Source organism: Globicephala melas, chromosome X (assembly GCF_963455315.2).
Source record: "Globicephala melas chromosome X, mGloMel1.2, whole genome shotgun sequence".
Lineage (NCBI taxonomy): Eukaryota > Metazoa > Chordata > Mammalia > Artiodactyla > Delphinidae > Globicephala > Globicephala melas.
In genome coordinates, this window is record NC_083335.1 from 2601104 (window position 1) to 2615077 (window position 13974).

Consider the following 13974-nt stretch of genomic DNA (forward strand, 5'->3'; position numbering starts at 1 on the left):
TCTTGTCGGACTAGGGTCCCACCCTTGTGACCTCATTTAACCTTACTGACTTCCCCAAGGGCGCTATCTCCAAATACATGCACCTTGGGATTAGCACTGCAACAGGTGGACTTAATGGTTGGGGTGGGAGCTGGGGGATCCATTTGAATCCATCACAGGGGGGACCGAAGTCTCCCACTTCTACTGTAGACCGGTTTCTTCCGTCCCTTCTGTCCATTTTTGCATCGTTCATTTGGGGCACTGCTGTTGGGCTGCTCAAGAGACCCCCCCTGACGTGCACTAGCTGTTGCATTGTGACAGACGGGAGCGGCAGATGGGACCACCCCTCACCCGGGCAGACCCAGGGCTCCTCTGGCTGCTGGTGCTTGGATCATTCCTGGTACCTTGGGTCTACTTCCCCTCCTCCCCCAACCCACCTATTTTTTCTTTTCTGTGTTTCTGGCCACCCCACAAGGCTTGGGGGATCTTAGATCCCCGACCAGGGATTGAACCCGGGCCACCGCAGTGAAAGCATGGAGTCCTAACCCCTGGAACTCTAGGCAATTCCCGCTCCCCGCCCCCTCCTTAGCAGTGTTTGGGAGGGGATGTCGCCCTATCGCTGTGACAGCCACAGAGTCCTGGCCAGGTCCCCCAGCCCATCCCCCACACGTGGAGGCAGCAACTGTGAGCTGGGGGTGCGCCCTGGCCTTCAGTGCTCTGTACACACCACTGGGCGCTGACCACAAGGACTCGCGGTATAAGCTCGACACCCCAGCCCCCAGAGGGTGGTGGAGCATGGCGCCCTTGAAGTGTTTAGCTCGAAAGGCAAGGAAAAGAGAACCAGGAAAATGTCTCCAGACGCAGGACCCGCAGTGAAAAGCAAACCTCAATCCTGCTGTCCAGACACCAGAGCATCCCCAAACTGAACACCCGCAGGCCCCTGCCAGGGACCGTCACCTCCACACCTGTGCGTCTCAGGACAGTAAGGGCTCTTTTCAGGCCTCTGACCAGGGGAGGCCTGAGCTCTTCTCATCTGTCAAATCGAGACCCTGCTGGACACGATGCCCCCGCAACTGTGAAGCCGCGGGTGCCAGGGCCTTCCTTGTGCTTGTCAAGCCCTTCAAGGGTCTTTCTAGTGGGTGGACACAGGGCGTCTGAGGGGCTTCACTGGCTAGCTGCTAGGTGCCCGCACTGTGCCGGGGGTGGGCTGTCACCTGTCATCGTTTCCTGCTGAGGGGACTCAACTGCTCAGCCACGCCCAGGACGGAGGCGCCAAACACGTGTTGGGTGGAACATCACTCTCATGTCCCCGTGCTCTTTACTGCCCTGCAAGGTTCTGGCCGCGTTACCACCTCCGTGTGTCTGCAGGGTCTGCCTGGTCAGGGTCCTCTGTGGGCCTGCCTGGAGGGGCCGGGTATTCCAGGAAAGAGCGGGAGCCCACGCAGCGATGGCAGAAGTGGCTCAGCGGCCGACGGATCAAGGTCAGGGAGGCGGCAGGCCTGGCGGCCACTTCAGGCATCCAGGGTGCGCAAGAGGCAGCAGCGCGGCCCCCGGGAGCTGCGCGGTGGGGGGGAAGGCTGAGGACTTGGGGGGGGTGCGGCGGCCAGGCCCGGCACGGGCCAGGGAGGACTCATCTGGGCGGGAGGCCAGGAGCAGCAGAGCCAGGGGACCTCGGCTGGCTGGGCCACCTCTGCCAGGACAGGGACTAGAGGGACCAGAACCTGCGCGTTGGGATCCAGCGTGGGGGGCTCGGCTGCTGTCCAAGGAGGGGCCGGAGCGACAGAGTCAGTCCTGGCCAGGGCGGAGGCATGGTCGAGTTGCGGGTAGCTCGGGGTCCCCTGGATGTGCTCAGGATACGGTGGGAGGCCGTCCTGCGGCTCCGCGGCGCTGGGCGCCGGGAGGTGCCCCGGGGCTGCCGGCTCGCCGTCCACCTGCCCGGATGCTGGTTTAGTGTGTACTCTCGGCTTCATCCTCACCAGGAGGTGCGGGCAGTCTCTCTGAAACAGGGGACTGTGGTAGAAGTGTAACTGAGGTCGCGGTTGAGAGAGAAAAGGAAACCCCGAGTCACAAAAGAGTTGCTCGCAAGCAGCAGCCGCCTGGCTGGGCCCCTGGGCGCCCTCCCCCAGCCGACCCAGGGCCTCTTTGGAGAAAGCGGGACCCGGTCCCAGCAGGACGCTGTGCCCCAGCTTTGACATCCCCGAGACTCGCTCACTCACCATCACCTTTCGCCCTTGGAAAATGACTGAAAATGGCCCCTTAGGACGAGTACAAGGCCCACGAAAGGGGACTTGGCGTTTGCAGGTACGAGACTGCAACAAGGTTCGGTAGCTTTCTAAGGAAGTGTCCGAATCGCCCCCTGGCCAGCACCTCCAGGGGCCAGACCGGAGACGCTGACTGCTTCCCAGGAAAGGACCTGCGCCCCCACTCAAGTGATGCTCTGGAGCTATGGGAGTCAAGGGGGCACACAGACCTCCCCCCTCCCCCCGGCGGGCCACTGTCCCCGAGCAGGAGGACGGGAAGGGCCAGCGTTGCAGCAGTGTCCTCTTGTCCCCCGCTGTGACTGCGTGTCAGGTACGAGCGGCACTGCCCACGTGTCAGGAGTACAGGATGACGCCTTGCCCGCGTGTGCTGTGAAATGATCACCACAGGGGGTCCAGTTCACACGCATCACCTCACACAGACACAGCAAAGGGAAAAGGAGGAGGGAGAGAAGTGACGTCCTTGTGCTGAGAACGCTTCGGGTCCCCCCCATAACAACGTTCCAACACAGCTCGTGGCACTGCCAGCTCCGGCCGTTACGCCGGTGCCCAAGTACCACCTTTAAAGGAAGCTCTCCCGACACGCCTGCAGCCGTCCCAGGCGGCCCCGGGGTTGGCACCCGCCCCCCACCCCCGGGCCCAGCGGCTCAGCCCCTGGAGAGGGCTCCTCCCCCGCCGTCCCCCGCCCTCCTTACCTCGCTCAGGACGTGGGCGGGCCGCTCCTTCGTGGACAGGTTGGTCATGCAGAGGGACGTGTGCATGTCCTGGTACACTTTGCTGAATCCATAGCGGTTAAGCTGGCGGATGAAGCTCTCCACACGTTCTGTCTTGAACACCTTGTCTAGGCCGTCCCTGTCCAAAACCTCCTTTTGAAACAGCGGCCTGTTGACGCCTATGCAAGTCCCGTCTTCATTCCACCCAATGGATGCAAAGCGACTGCTGTGGACGATCGTCCACAGCTTCCTGGGAAAGGGGTGGGAGAGCAGGCTGCCTTCCCACACGGCCTCGCAGGCGGTGCGAGGCCTTTTCAACAAAGGCTCTTCCGTCAAATCCTGGAAAGTGGCTTCTCCAGGCAGCAGCCTGAGGTCGGGGTGCCCCGCGGGCACGGGCTGGTCCAGGGCGAGGGACTGGGGGGTGCAGCTCCCTGAGCCGAGGGCCGGAGCCGCTGTGTCGGGAGGAAGAGGCGCCTCGCCGAAGCCGGGTGCCCTGCCCGCGGCGGGGCCCTTCTCGTCTGCAGCCATGCGGAGCGCGGCGTGCCCCTCCGCCCCGTAAACGGGACAGTGCAGCGCGGCCGGCAGCACCCTGGGCTCACACTCCCGCTCAGCCCCTCACAGAAGTGCTCCGGTTGCTCGGGGGTGACAGCACAGCCCAGCCAGGAAGTGACATCATAAAGGGCAGGCCCGTCAGCATGTCAGCCTCCTGCTTCACGCCCGTCATCGCAGGGGGCACGAAGACACTCGTGCACGGGTGCAGAGCCACAGGCCGAGCGCTCGTGCAAACCGGCCACGGCCTTCTGGTCCCGGAGCCCCCGGGCCAGGCAGACGTGCACGGACCCACGTGTGACCCACGAGGTCAGAAGTCCTCCTGTGTGTCCCCTGGCCTTCCGGGCCGTGCACAGCACCCATGATTTCAAGCACGAGCATCGCCCGAGACGCGGCCCACGGTCAAGGGCGCTAAAACTTTACAATTCACCTATGAACTGGAAGAAAAACCCTCATGATGTCTGGGTCTGCAAAGTGCCTACCTTATCCTCTCCCTGGAGAGCTGTCCCATGGGTGCTGAGCAGGAATCGGACTCTGGACCCCCGCCCTCACCCGCAGCAGCCCTTTCCCTCCATTGCCCACAGCAGAGGCCAGACTCAGATGAAACGTTCAGGGAAATTTATTAAACAGAAACATTGACTGAAACCATTGAACACAGGGCATAACAACACACAGAGGAACTTCTAACGGCCACCAGAGCTCACGGGTCCCGGCCCCACCCAGGGTCCTCAAAAAGGTGCCTCCGCTACACCCCACCCGGCGGCCCTCCATCTCCCCACAGTCTCCCTTCCTGAGGGCCCCGCGGGTGGCCTCTCGCCAGGAAGATGGGCGCCGGCCATGCCCGCTCCCCCCAGGGCAGACCCTCCATTTCTGGCCCACATGCCCGGGGCCTGGCCCTGCCCTATGGCGGGCACAGGACAGTCCCACAGCAGGGCGCACGCCACCGAGCCGGGGACGTGGAGTCCCGAGGAACAACGGGGTGGCCCAGCAGAACACAAGCCCTGGGGGGCCTCCCGCAGACCTCCTGCAGCCCCGGTCAAGGTCTTCCTTCTGAAGGTCGCAGGTGGGCTCCCAGGTCCTGGGGTGGGCGCTGGCTGTGACCTCGTCCATCCCGTCCTTCCCGCCGGCTCCTGGGACTGGGCTCGGGGTCTCCACGCCGCGCAGGGCTTGGGGGAACTGCTCAGAGGAGAACACATGCACATTTCCACAACAACAGGCAGCGCTGGGCCTGAATCTATGCCCAGGAAGCACACGTTGAGCTCACGACACTGGCCCACAGAGACCAGAGCCTTGGCTGGCACGTGGCGCACCTCAGGGCTCTGCGGGGGCACGATGGCTAGGGTGTGTGTGTTGGGGGGAGGGGAGCGGGGGCTGGGGGGTTCCTTGACACCTGGGTCCCTCTGGGGCCTACAGGGACACATTTGGGCTTGCCAGTACAGGGAGCAACCTGCCCCAGGGGATGATGAATAGGGGACCCTCTCAGGAGGGAGGCCCAGGCACCTGGAGTGGCCCCTAACATGGGGCCAGTAGGCTGCCAGGCCTGGCCTCCCCCTGCCTCCAAGCCTGGGGGCCCCGGGACCTGCTGAGCCTACTGGCCTGAGATGCACCCTGGGGGGCTCATCTCTGCAGCCCCGTCCTCATTTCCCGGCTCTTCTGGGATGGGCTTGAGCCCCTCCTCGGGGGTCTCCTCGGCCTCCTGGCCTTCTGCCTGGGCGAGGCCCTCTGGCTCCCAGCCAGGACCTCCTGGGGCCACCGGGGAAGCACTGCCCATCCGGCCAGGCATGGGGACTCCGGGGGCATCTGAGGGTCCTGCCTGACCTAGGTCCGCAGGGGCGGCAGCACTTCCATCTTCCTGAATGGCCGTGGACGCGTTGCTGGTCTCCCCAGGGCCAGGGGCTGCCCTGGCGGCACCATGGTCTTCAGGGGCTGCCCTGGTGGCACCATGGTCTTCAGGGGCCACCTCGCCAGCCTTGGCAGTGCCAGCAACTGCCGCACTGGCCTCCTCACGTGCCGGGTGGTCCTCGACGCTCCCTTCCTTGGAACGGGCGGCCTGGGCGGTGGTATCTTCACCATGTGCAGTGGTGCCTGCGGTGATGGCCTCATGGGCCGGGGCGGCCTGGGCGGCTGCTGCCAGGACTGCAACGTCCACACGGGCCTCTTCCTGCCCTGGGAAGTGCTCCCTGCTAGCCAGGTCGGCGTCCCAGGCCTCGGTCTTCTGGATGAGCCGCAGCATCCCCGCAAAGCCGGGAGGCCTCCTCATCAGCCGCCTCCTCCTCAGCGTGTCCCGGAGCGTGTCGTTCAGCTGGGCCCGTGTCAGCACCTGCCGGGCGCGCGCCTGGTCCGCCATGGCCGGGTGGATGGCCCCCTTCTCCAGGGCCGACTGCAGCAGGCCTTCCAGGCGCATCACGTACGCAGAGAGAGTCTCCTGGGGCCGCTGGGCACAGGTCACGAACTTCAGCCGAGCACTCCCCCGGGGGTCCTTGTTCCCAAACACCTGCACCAGCGCGGCCAGGCAGTCCTGGGCAGCCAGCTCGGGATCTTCCGCCAGGAGGCCACGCAGGAGGTCCAGCGCGGGGCCGCGCAAGCTCTCCACCAGCCTCCTCCGCCTCTCCCTCTCAGACACGTGGCGCCACAGGTGCAGCGTGTGGCTGGCCTGCTCCAGCCAGCTCTCAGAGGACCCTTCCCCGTGGCCCGGCTCTTCCATCCCAGAGAAGGTTCCCAGCTCCTGGTAGCCCATGCTGTCCAGCACGGGCTGCGAGGCCTGCCTCCACTGCTGGGTCCCGGGCCCTGCCTCACCCATGGCGCCTGCCGCTGTCACAACTGCTTCCTCAGGCGCAGCCATTGCCCCGCCCGTGGGTTCTGCCATACTCAGAAGTCCTGCCACACTCAGAAGTCCTGCCACGCCTGCAACATTTCTGTAACCTGCAGCTCCTTCCTCATCTGACTCAGCTCCTGCTTGACCTTCAGCTCCTGCTTGACCCTCAGCTCCTGCTTGACCCTCAGCTCCTGCTTGACCCTCAGCTCCTTCCGCACCTGCAGCTCCTTCCTCACCTGCAGCTCCCTCCTCACCTTCAGCTCCCTCCTCACCTTCAGCTCCCTCCTCACCTGCAGCTCCTTCCTCATCTGACTCAGCTCCTGCTTCACCTTCATCTCCTGCTTCACCTGCAGCTCCTTCCTCACCTGCAGCTCCTGCCTCACTTGCAACTCCTGCCTCACCTGAGGTTCCGTCGTCACCTGCAGCTCCTTCCTCATCTGACACTCCTGCTTCACCTTCAGCTCCTGCTTGACCCTCAGATCTTTCCCCACCTGCAGCTCCTGCCTCACCTGAGGCTCCCTCCTCACCTGAAGCTCCTTCCTCACCTGCATCTCCTGCCTCACCTACAGCTCCCTCCTCACCTGCATCTCCTGCCTCACCTTCAGCCCCCTCCTCACCTGCAGCTCCCTCCTCACCTGCACCTCCCTCACCTTCAGCTCCCTCCTCACCTTCAGCTCCCTCCTCACCTGCAGCTCCTACCTCACCTTCAGCTCCCTCCTCACCTGCAGCTCCCTCCTCACCTTCAGCTCCCTCCTCACCTGCAGCTCCCTTCTCACCTGCACCTTCTTCCTCACCTTCAGCTCCCTCCTCACCTGCAGCTCCCTCCTCACCTTCAGCTCCCTCCTCACCTGCAGCTCCCTTCTCACCTGCACCTTCTTCCTCACCTTCAGCTCCCTCCTCACCTGCAGCTCCTGCCTCACCTTCAGCTCTCTCCTCACCTGCAGCTCCCTCCTCATGTTCAGCTCCCTCCTCACCTAAGGCTTCCTCCTCACCTGTGTCTCCCTCCATACCTGCGACTCCCGCCTCCCCTGCAGCCTCCTCCTCCCCTGCAGTTCCTGAGTGACCTGCAGTTCCTGCCTCACCCGCCCTGCCAACCACTGCTTGTCCCTGGGGCTGCGCAGGGCAACTGGGTCTATCCTGTGAATCAGCATCAGGGGCCTGGGGCAGGCAGACCACAGTCCAGGGCCCTCCCTTGCCTGGTATTTGGCGGGGGAGCAAGCTTCGATTTAAACACTCAGCAAACTCGACCAGGGCAACACTCGACCCCAGCTCCTTTCTGTAGACCTTGCCCAGCACTCGGTACCTGCCCAGGGAACGCAGGGCAGCCTGCACAGCCTCCTGGAATTCCTGGTCTTTGCAGTCATCTGGGATTCCCAGGATGAGCAGAGATCGCTGAGCGTTCACGCCCATCGACCTGCACCAGTCCCGCAATACCGCCAGAGCCATCGCCATCTTTGAGGACCTGAGGGTGGGGGGAAGCGATCAAACAGGTGTGCACAGGCTGTTGAAGTGTGGGAATCGGCCTGTGGGTGCAAAGAGGAGAGAATCATGTTTGTGCCACACAGCCCACCCTAGTGCCCCTCACAGCAGCAGCCTGGGGCACCTCCCTGCCCTGTTTGGTTTGTTTGACTTTAGGAAACTTTTTTTATAAATTACATTTATTTACAAGATAGAAGGCTAGGGACTTCCCTGGTGGCGCAGTGGTTAAGAATCCACCTGCCAGTGCAGGGGACACAGGTTCGATCCCTGGTCCGGGGAGATCCCACAAGCCGCGGAGCAACTAACCCCACGCGCCACAACCACTGACCCAGCGCTCTAGAGCCCACGAGCCACAACTACTGAGTCCACGTGACACAACCTCTGAAGCCCACATGCCTGGAGCCCGTGCTCTGCAACAAGAGAAGCCACCGTAATGAGAGGCCTGCGCACCGCAACGAAGAGTAGCCCCCGCTCGCTGCACCTAGAGAAAGCCCGCGCGCAGCAACAAAGACCCAACGCAGCCCAAAGTAAAAATACAATTTAAAAATAATAACAAAAGAGCACTTGTTGCGTACGACTCAAGAAACAATAATAAAGTAAAATAAAATAATTTTTTTAAAAAAGACAGATAGAAGGCTCGTCACCTTTTCTACATTTCTGGCCTCAGTTTTAGGAAGCTGCCTTTTTCCCAAGGAATTTTTCAAGTCTTCCAATTTGTTAGCATAAACATTTCCATAATGTCCCATAATATTCCCCTATATCCTCTTTGTTAATGTACATCTGATCCGTAACGTTGGCCCTCTTTCATTCCTCATATTGGGGATCAGCGTTCTTTCTACGTTTCCGTGATTCATCGTTCTAGGACTTTCTCGGTTTCCTTGCTCTTTTGAAAGAAGCGCGTGGCTTTGTTCACCGTGTCCATAATTTGCTTTCTATCACTGGTTTCCTCTCTTAGCTCTCTTATTACTTCATTTTATGTTTCCTTTGCTCTTCTTCTTCTAGCATCTCTCAATGGACTGTTGGCTCACTGATTTTATGTCCTGACTCTTTTCTAACAGAAGCATTTAGAGGAATACAGTTTCCTCCTGTCGCTTTTTGCTGCCTCCCACTAATTTTGGTAAGTTGTGCTTTTTTAGTATTCACTTGGAAATATTTTCTAAGTCCCCCTGTGATTTTTCTCTTTGATCCATGGGTTTCCCAATATTTGAAGATATATTATCATTAGTACCATCAAATAAAATTCCCCCGTGATGAGAAAACTTATCATGGAAACTTGCAATACTGCTAAATTTATGGAGACTGTTTTACAACTCTGGTATGGCGTGTCCGGGTGAATGTGCAAAGCACCCTCGTAAAGAATCTGTGTACTCTGTGTGGAGGCCAGGGTCTTGCCCTGCCCACCCACCTCTGCAATTCCTGTGCCACCCGGACAGAGGCGACCTGAAGCTCTCGATGCCTAATGCAGTGGGCCAGAGCCCCTCCCTGGACCCCCACAAATCCATCTGCCATGGCCAACAGCCTCCACCGGATCACAGCAGCCCCAGCGCCTCCCCCTCTCAGCTTCACTTACGCCCCCCCGTGGCCAGGCGGCTCCTCCCCGACCCCTCGCACTACATCCCCTCCATATACCCTCCCCCACCCACCAGCTGGTGGCGCTCCGCTCTGGGCCCTGGAAGCCGGGCGCCCCGCCATGCGTAGAGGTCAGACTGCCTCTCTCACCTCCCCACACCGGGGAGTCCTCCCCCGAGCACACTCAGCGCCAGGGGCTCTCGCTTCTCGTACCCCAGACGCAAAGCCCACCCGTCTTGCCCCCGCCCACCCGGGAGCCGGAGCCCCCTAACTGCCACGAGCGTCCTCCCCCCCCACCCCACGCCCCGCCCCGGCGGGAGCTCCCCTAACGCCTACCGCACCCGTGCCCGGGAGTCCTCCCCATCGACCCCCGCCTCAGCCAGGAGTAGCTCCCCCTTCCTCCCGCCACACGCAGCAGCCGTTAGCCCTCCCCTCCCGTCTCGGCCCCGGGGGTGGGGCCCGCCCTTCCCGTCCTCCCCGTCCTCCCCACCCCCGCAGCCAGTCGTCCTCTCCTCTGGCCCCCAAAGCCGGCCCCACCCGACCAGTAGGAAGCCCTCCGCTCAGGCCCCCCCCCACGCTTAGCCATTAGCCCCACCCTCTGCACCCCGACTCCAGAACGCCCCCCACCAGCCACCCCGGAAGCCAGCGGTCCTCCCCTCTGACCCGCTCACTGGGGGACCCTTCCCTCAGCCCCCCTTCAGCCCGCTACCCTCCGCCGCCGCTCCCCCACTCCCAACCGAGCAGCCCGTAGCCCTCCCCCGACCTCCACTCCTTCCCGGGGCCCCCGGTACCTGCGGAGTCCAGCCCCCGGCAAAGCCGCCGCCTGTCTCCTGACTCGCTCTGACTCTGTGGATGGCTCCGGAGTCCCGCTCACGAGGGGCTGAAGAGCTCGTCTCAGCAGAGCAGCCAGGAACTGTGCCGCCGACTGTCCCAGGCACTCTGTGCGAACGCCACGTGGGCTTCCGGGTGCTCCCGGAAGCCCCAGGAAGATGAGGGAGAAAGTTCTAGACGTCTCTTTACCGAGAAACTGGTTGGATCAGAAGAGCACGTGAGGAGGCGCTCTGCTACGGAAGCAGCAGTAGCCATGCGCACTGAGGGCCTGAGGTCCCAAGGCTTGGCGCCTCCGGAAGCAAAAGACACGCCCATTGGCCTTCCACCAATAGGAAGGCCTCCTGCGAGGCTGCGGAGTTGGGGGAGCGAACTTGGCGATGCAGAGCCCGTTGTGGCAAGTACGTCCATTTGTCTTTACAGGTGGTTTTCTACTGTGATTGATAATGTCATAAACCTATTCTTATTTCTTTGGTTTGTTTTAACTTTTGAATTTTATTTTATGTATTTTTTTATACAGCAGGTTCTTATGAGTTACCCATTTTATACATATTAGTGTACATTTGTCAATCCCAATCTCCCAATTCATCACACCCCCCGCCCGCCCCCACCATTTTCTCACCTTGGTGCCCATATGTTTGTGCTCTACATCTGTGTCTCTATTTCTGCCCTGCAAACCGGTTCATCTGTACCATTTATCTAGGTTCCACATATGTGCATTAATACACGATATTTGTTTCTCTCTTTCTGACTTCCTTCACTCTGTATGACAGTCTCTAGATCCATCCACATCTCTACAAATGACCCAATTTCGTTCCTTTGTACGGCTGAGTAATAAATAATAGTAATAAAGCTCTTCTTTATATGGACTGGTTTCTTGTCTAGTTGTATCAACTAGCCATCTTCTCACATGGCACAAGAGGATGAGGCAGCCGTCTGGGGCCTCTTTTATAAGGGAGGTAATCTCATTCATGAGGGCTCCCCCCTCATGGGCTAATCACTTCCCAGGGCCCCACCTCCAAATGCCATCCCTTTGGGGGTTAGAATCTAACAGGTGAATGAGGGGGAGAGGTTTACAAATATTCAGTCCATAGCAGTGTCTGTCCAACTATTGTTGCTCCTATGTTCCCTTTTTCCTGCTGAGATAATCAAGGTTTTCATTTACATTTTAACTTCTCTACTGCCTTTTTAGGCAATTATCAGTTTTTGCTAAAACTTTACAATTCACCTATGAAATGGAAAAAAGCACTCACCATCTCTGGGTCTGCAAAGTGCCTACCCTACCCTCTCACTGGAGGGGTGTCCCACGGGTGCTGAGCAGGAATCGGACTCTTGACCCCCGCCCTCACCTGCAGCATCCCTTTCCCTCCATTGCCCACAGCAGAGGCCAGACTCAGCTGAAACTTTCAGAGAACTTTACTAAGAGAAACTTTGACTGAAACCATTGAACAGAGGGCATGATAACACAGAGAGGAACTTGTAACAGCCACCAGAGTCTGGGGGTCACGGCCCCCCCACTAGTGTCCCCAACAATGTGCCTCCACTACACCCCACCTGGCGGCCCTCCATCCCCCCACTGCCTCCCTTCCTGAGGGCCCTGCGGGTGGTGTCTCGCCAGGAAGATGGGTGCCAGCAATGCCCGCTCCCCCAGGTCAGCCACTCCCCCTCTGGCCCACATGCTCGGGGCCTGGCCCTGCCCTATGGCTGGAACAGGAAAGTCCCACAGCAGGGTACCCACCACTGAGTGGACGACGGGGTGTCCCGAGGAACAACGTGGTGGCCTTCAGTTGTACTGCTAATTACTTTCACATTTCCAAGTAAACTCCTATTCCAATGCCATGTTATCTCGTTCACCATCACAAAATAATATGGGAATCTTACAATTTGTTTTACACAATTGCAAAACTCTTGTCATTGAACTGAATTAGTGCAAATACATGTGTGATTAATGTCATTTGCAAACTTAGATACTGAAGCTTATTAAGCCTTCTTTTAAATGAGACAATATGTGAAAAATTCCTAAAGAAAACAGACATGGAAGTCCATGTCAACATACACAACAGGAACCCAAAATGCTGCACACTGGCTTCCCCCAACTCGCCCGGCTCTCACTGCTTAGAAGGCTGACCGCTCCCTCTTCAAACTCAGAGTGAAGGATCAGCCCCCCTTCCTGCCCCACGGGAGAAGCTGCTGGACGTGGGACTGGCTGCTGCACTGGCTCAGGCTCCCTGCAGACACGGATGGGAAGAACCTGGAATCCATGCTATTGATCCTGAGCAGATGCTCCAGGACCTGCCACTTGCTGGTCTCCACGTAGGCCCGGGGACCCCACAGGAACTCGTAGCGGGCAGGGTCGCTGTGGGGCACCTGCCGGTACTCCAGGTAGCCCTCCTGCACCCACACTTTGGTGAGCAGCTCCCTGGGCTCCCCATAGATGCAGGACTCCCTCCCGGCACACACCCCCATGTTGCCGAGCATTCCCCACACCTCCACCTCAGGGGCGCGGTCACCGAACAGGGTGATCACGCCCAGGACCGGCACCAGGAGGCCGGCCTTGGGCGTGCGCTGCCCGGCCCTCAGCACTGCATCCCAGGTGAGGCCCAGGGTGGGGACCAGGACGTAGGTGCGCTCGCGGGGGTCCACCACCTTCACGTCCACGCCAAACAGCAGCTGCAGGCACTCGCAAACGAGGCGGAAGACCACGGGGAAGTGGTCCCGATGCTCCCGGAGGACCGTACTCAGCATCTCCGCCTCGGAGGTCGGCTCCCCAGTACGAAACTTGACGAGCAGGAACCCCACCAGGTCAGCCATCAGCGCAACAAGTGCCTCACGGGACAAGGGCTCGGCATAGGCGGAGAAGGAGGGGGCGCCAGGGGAGGCGGAGGACGAGGGGGAGGCGGAGGACGAGGAGGATGCGGCCTCCTCCCCCGCAGCCCCCAGCAGCGGCGCCTCCACAGGACCCTGGGCCGGGACTGGGGCCTCAAGGTCGGCCTCAGGCTGGCGGAGCTCACTCATCTCGACCAGGGGCCTGATTACTGGGGTCGGGCCGCCCACGGGAGTGTGGGCAGGGGACCTCGTACCTGGGGAAGAGAGGGGGTGTGAGCGGCCTCGGCAGAGAAAGGCACCCTGGGCAGCTCTGACAAAGGCCACTTACAGGTCTCGTCTTAAGGGCTGCCCTCGGGCCTCACAGGGGCGCTCCTCCTGGGTGGCCTGTCCCCTGCCAACCTGAAGAAGGAAGTGAGGGGGCTCCTCAGGGTGCAGCCAGCACGGCCCCAGGTTCTGGGGCTGTCAGGGCGGTGGGGTGACTTGGGTGTTGTGGGGTCCCCTCTGTTCTGGGAGGGGGAGCCCCTGGGTACACACTCAGGGCACGCACCTCCCCTTGGCTCCTGGCGCTGCCTGGGCCTCCTCTGCTCTGTGCCCTGAGGACACGGTCCTCAGACCTGGGCCTTCGCCTCCCGGTTCCTGGAGCCCCTGTAAGAGGAATGGAGGGCGCACCTCTTGTGTACACTGTGGCACAGCCCTGTGCCCCTCGGTGCCGGCAGGAGGACTGGGCTTTACTCTGTGAGGTTCCCACTGTCCTGGCATGGGTGGCCCCCTCTGTGCTCACTCAGGGCAGGGCCTCCCCTTCCCCCTGGCAGGGCCTGGGCCCTCTGTCTGCTGTCTGAGTCAAAATTCTCAAACAAATTCCCTGCACTAACAAGAAGTGAGGGGCCCCGAATACTGGCCACACCCGCCCAGGGGCTAACAGGGGTCACAGGGGACAAAAAGGGGTGGCCAAACTCCG

The 13974-nt window shown here is 60.6% G+C and overlaps 3 protein-coding genes across 3 annotated transcripts; all 3 read right to left on the bottom strand.

Moving 5' to 3' along the window:
* Positions 1-1490: 1490 nt before the first annotated feature.
* LOC132594588 (heat shock transcription factor, X-linked-like) lies at positions 1491-3478 on the bottom strand. The gene is made up of 2 exons (XM_060292993.1): positions 2933-3478; positions 1491-1976 (listed from the first exon to the last, which is right to left on the bottom strand). Exons 1-2 carry the CDS (start codon positions 3476-3478, stop codon positions 1491-1493), a joined length of 1032 nt encoding a protein of 343 aa, XP_060148976.1.
* A 1609-nt stretch (positions 3479-5087) lies between these two features.
* Positions 5088-7766, bottom strand: LOC132594605 (paraneoplastic antigen Ma6E-like). The gene is made up of 3 exons (XM_060293081.1): positions 7253-7766; positions 7001-7162; positions 5088-6715 (listed from the first exon to the last, which is right to left on the bottom strand). Exons 1-3 carry the CDS (start codon positions 7764-7766, stop codon positions 5088-5090), a joined length of 2304 nt encoding a protein of 767 aa, XP_060149064.1.
* A 4581-nt stretch (positions 7767-12347) lies between these two features.
* On the bottom strand, positions 12348-13205 carry LOC132594589 (melanoma-associated antigen 8-like). Its single transcript, XM_060292994.1, has one exon. The coding sequence runs from the start codon at positions 13203-13205 to the stop codon at positions 12348-12350; it is 858 nt and encodes a 285-aa protein (XP_060148977.1).
* Between the last annotated feature and the right edge of the window lie 769 nt (positions 13206-13974).

Coding starts and splice junctions, on each gene's coding strand:
- LOC132594588 (XM_060292993.1), bottom strand. CDS start 3,478: ATGGCTGCAGACGAGAAGGGCCCCGCCGCGGGCAGGGCACCCGGCTTC. Junction 1,977..2,932: donor CCGCCCACGTCCTGAGCGAG/GTAAGGAGGGCG, acceptor CCCCTGTTTCAG/AGAGACTGCCCGCACCTCCT.
- LOC132594605 (XM_060293081.1), bottom strand. CDS start 7,766: ATGGCGATGGCTCTGGCGGTATTGCGGGACTGGTGCAGGTCGATGGGC. Junction 7,163..7,252: donor ACATGAGGAGGGAGCTGCAG/GTGAGGAGAGAG, acceptor AGGGAGCTGCAG/GTGAGGAGGGAGCTGAAGGT. Junction 6,716..7,000: donor AGGTGAGGTAGGAGCTGCAG/GTGAGGAGGGAG, acceptor ACGGAACCTCAG/GTGAGGCAGGAGTTGCAAGT.
- LOC132594589 (XM_060292994.1), bottom strand. CDS start 13,205: ATGAGTGAGCTCCGCCAGCCTGAGGCCGACCTTGAGGCCCCAGTCCCG.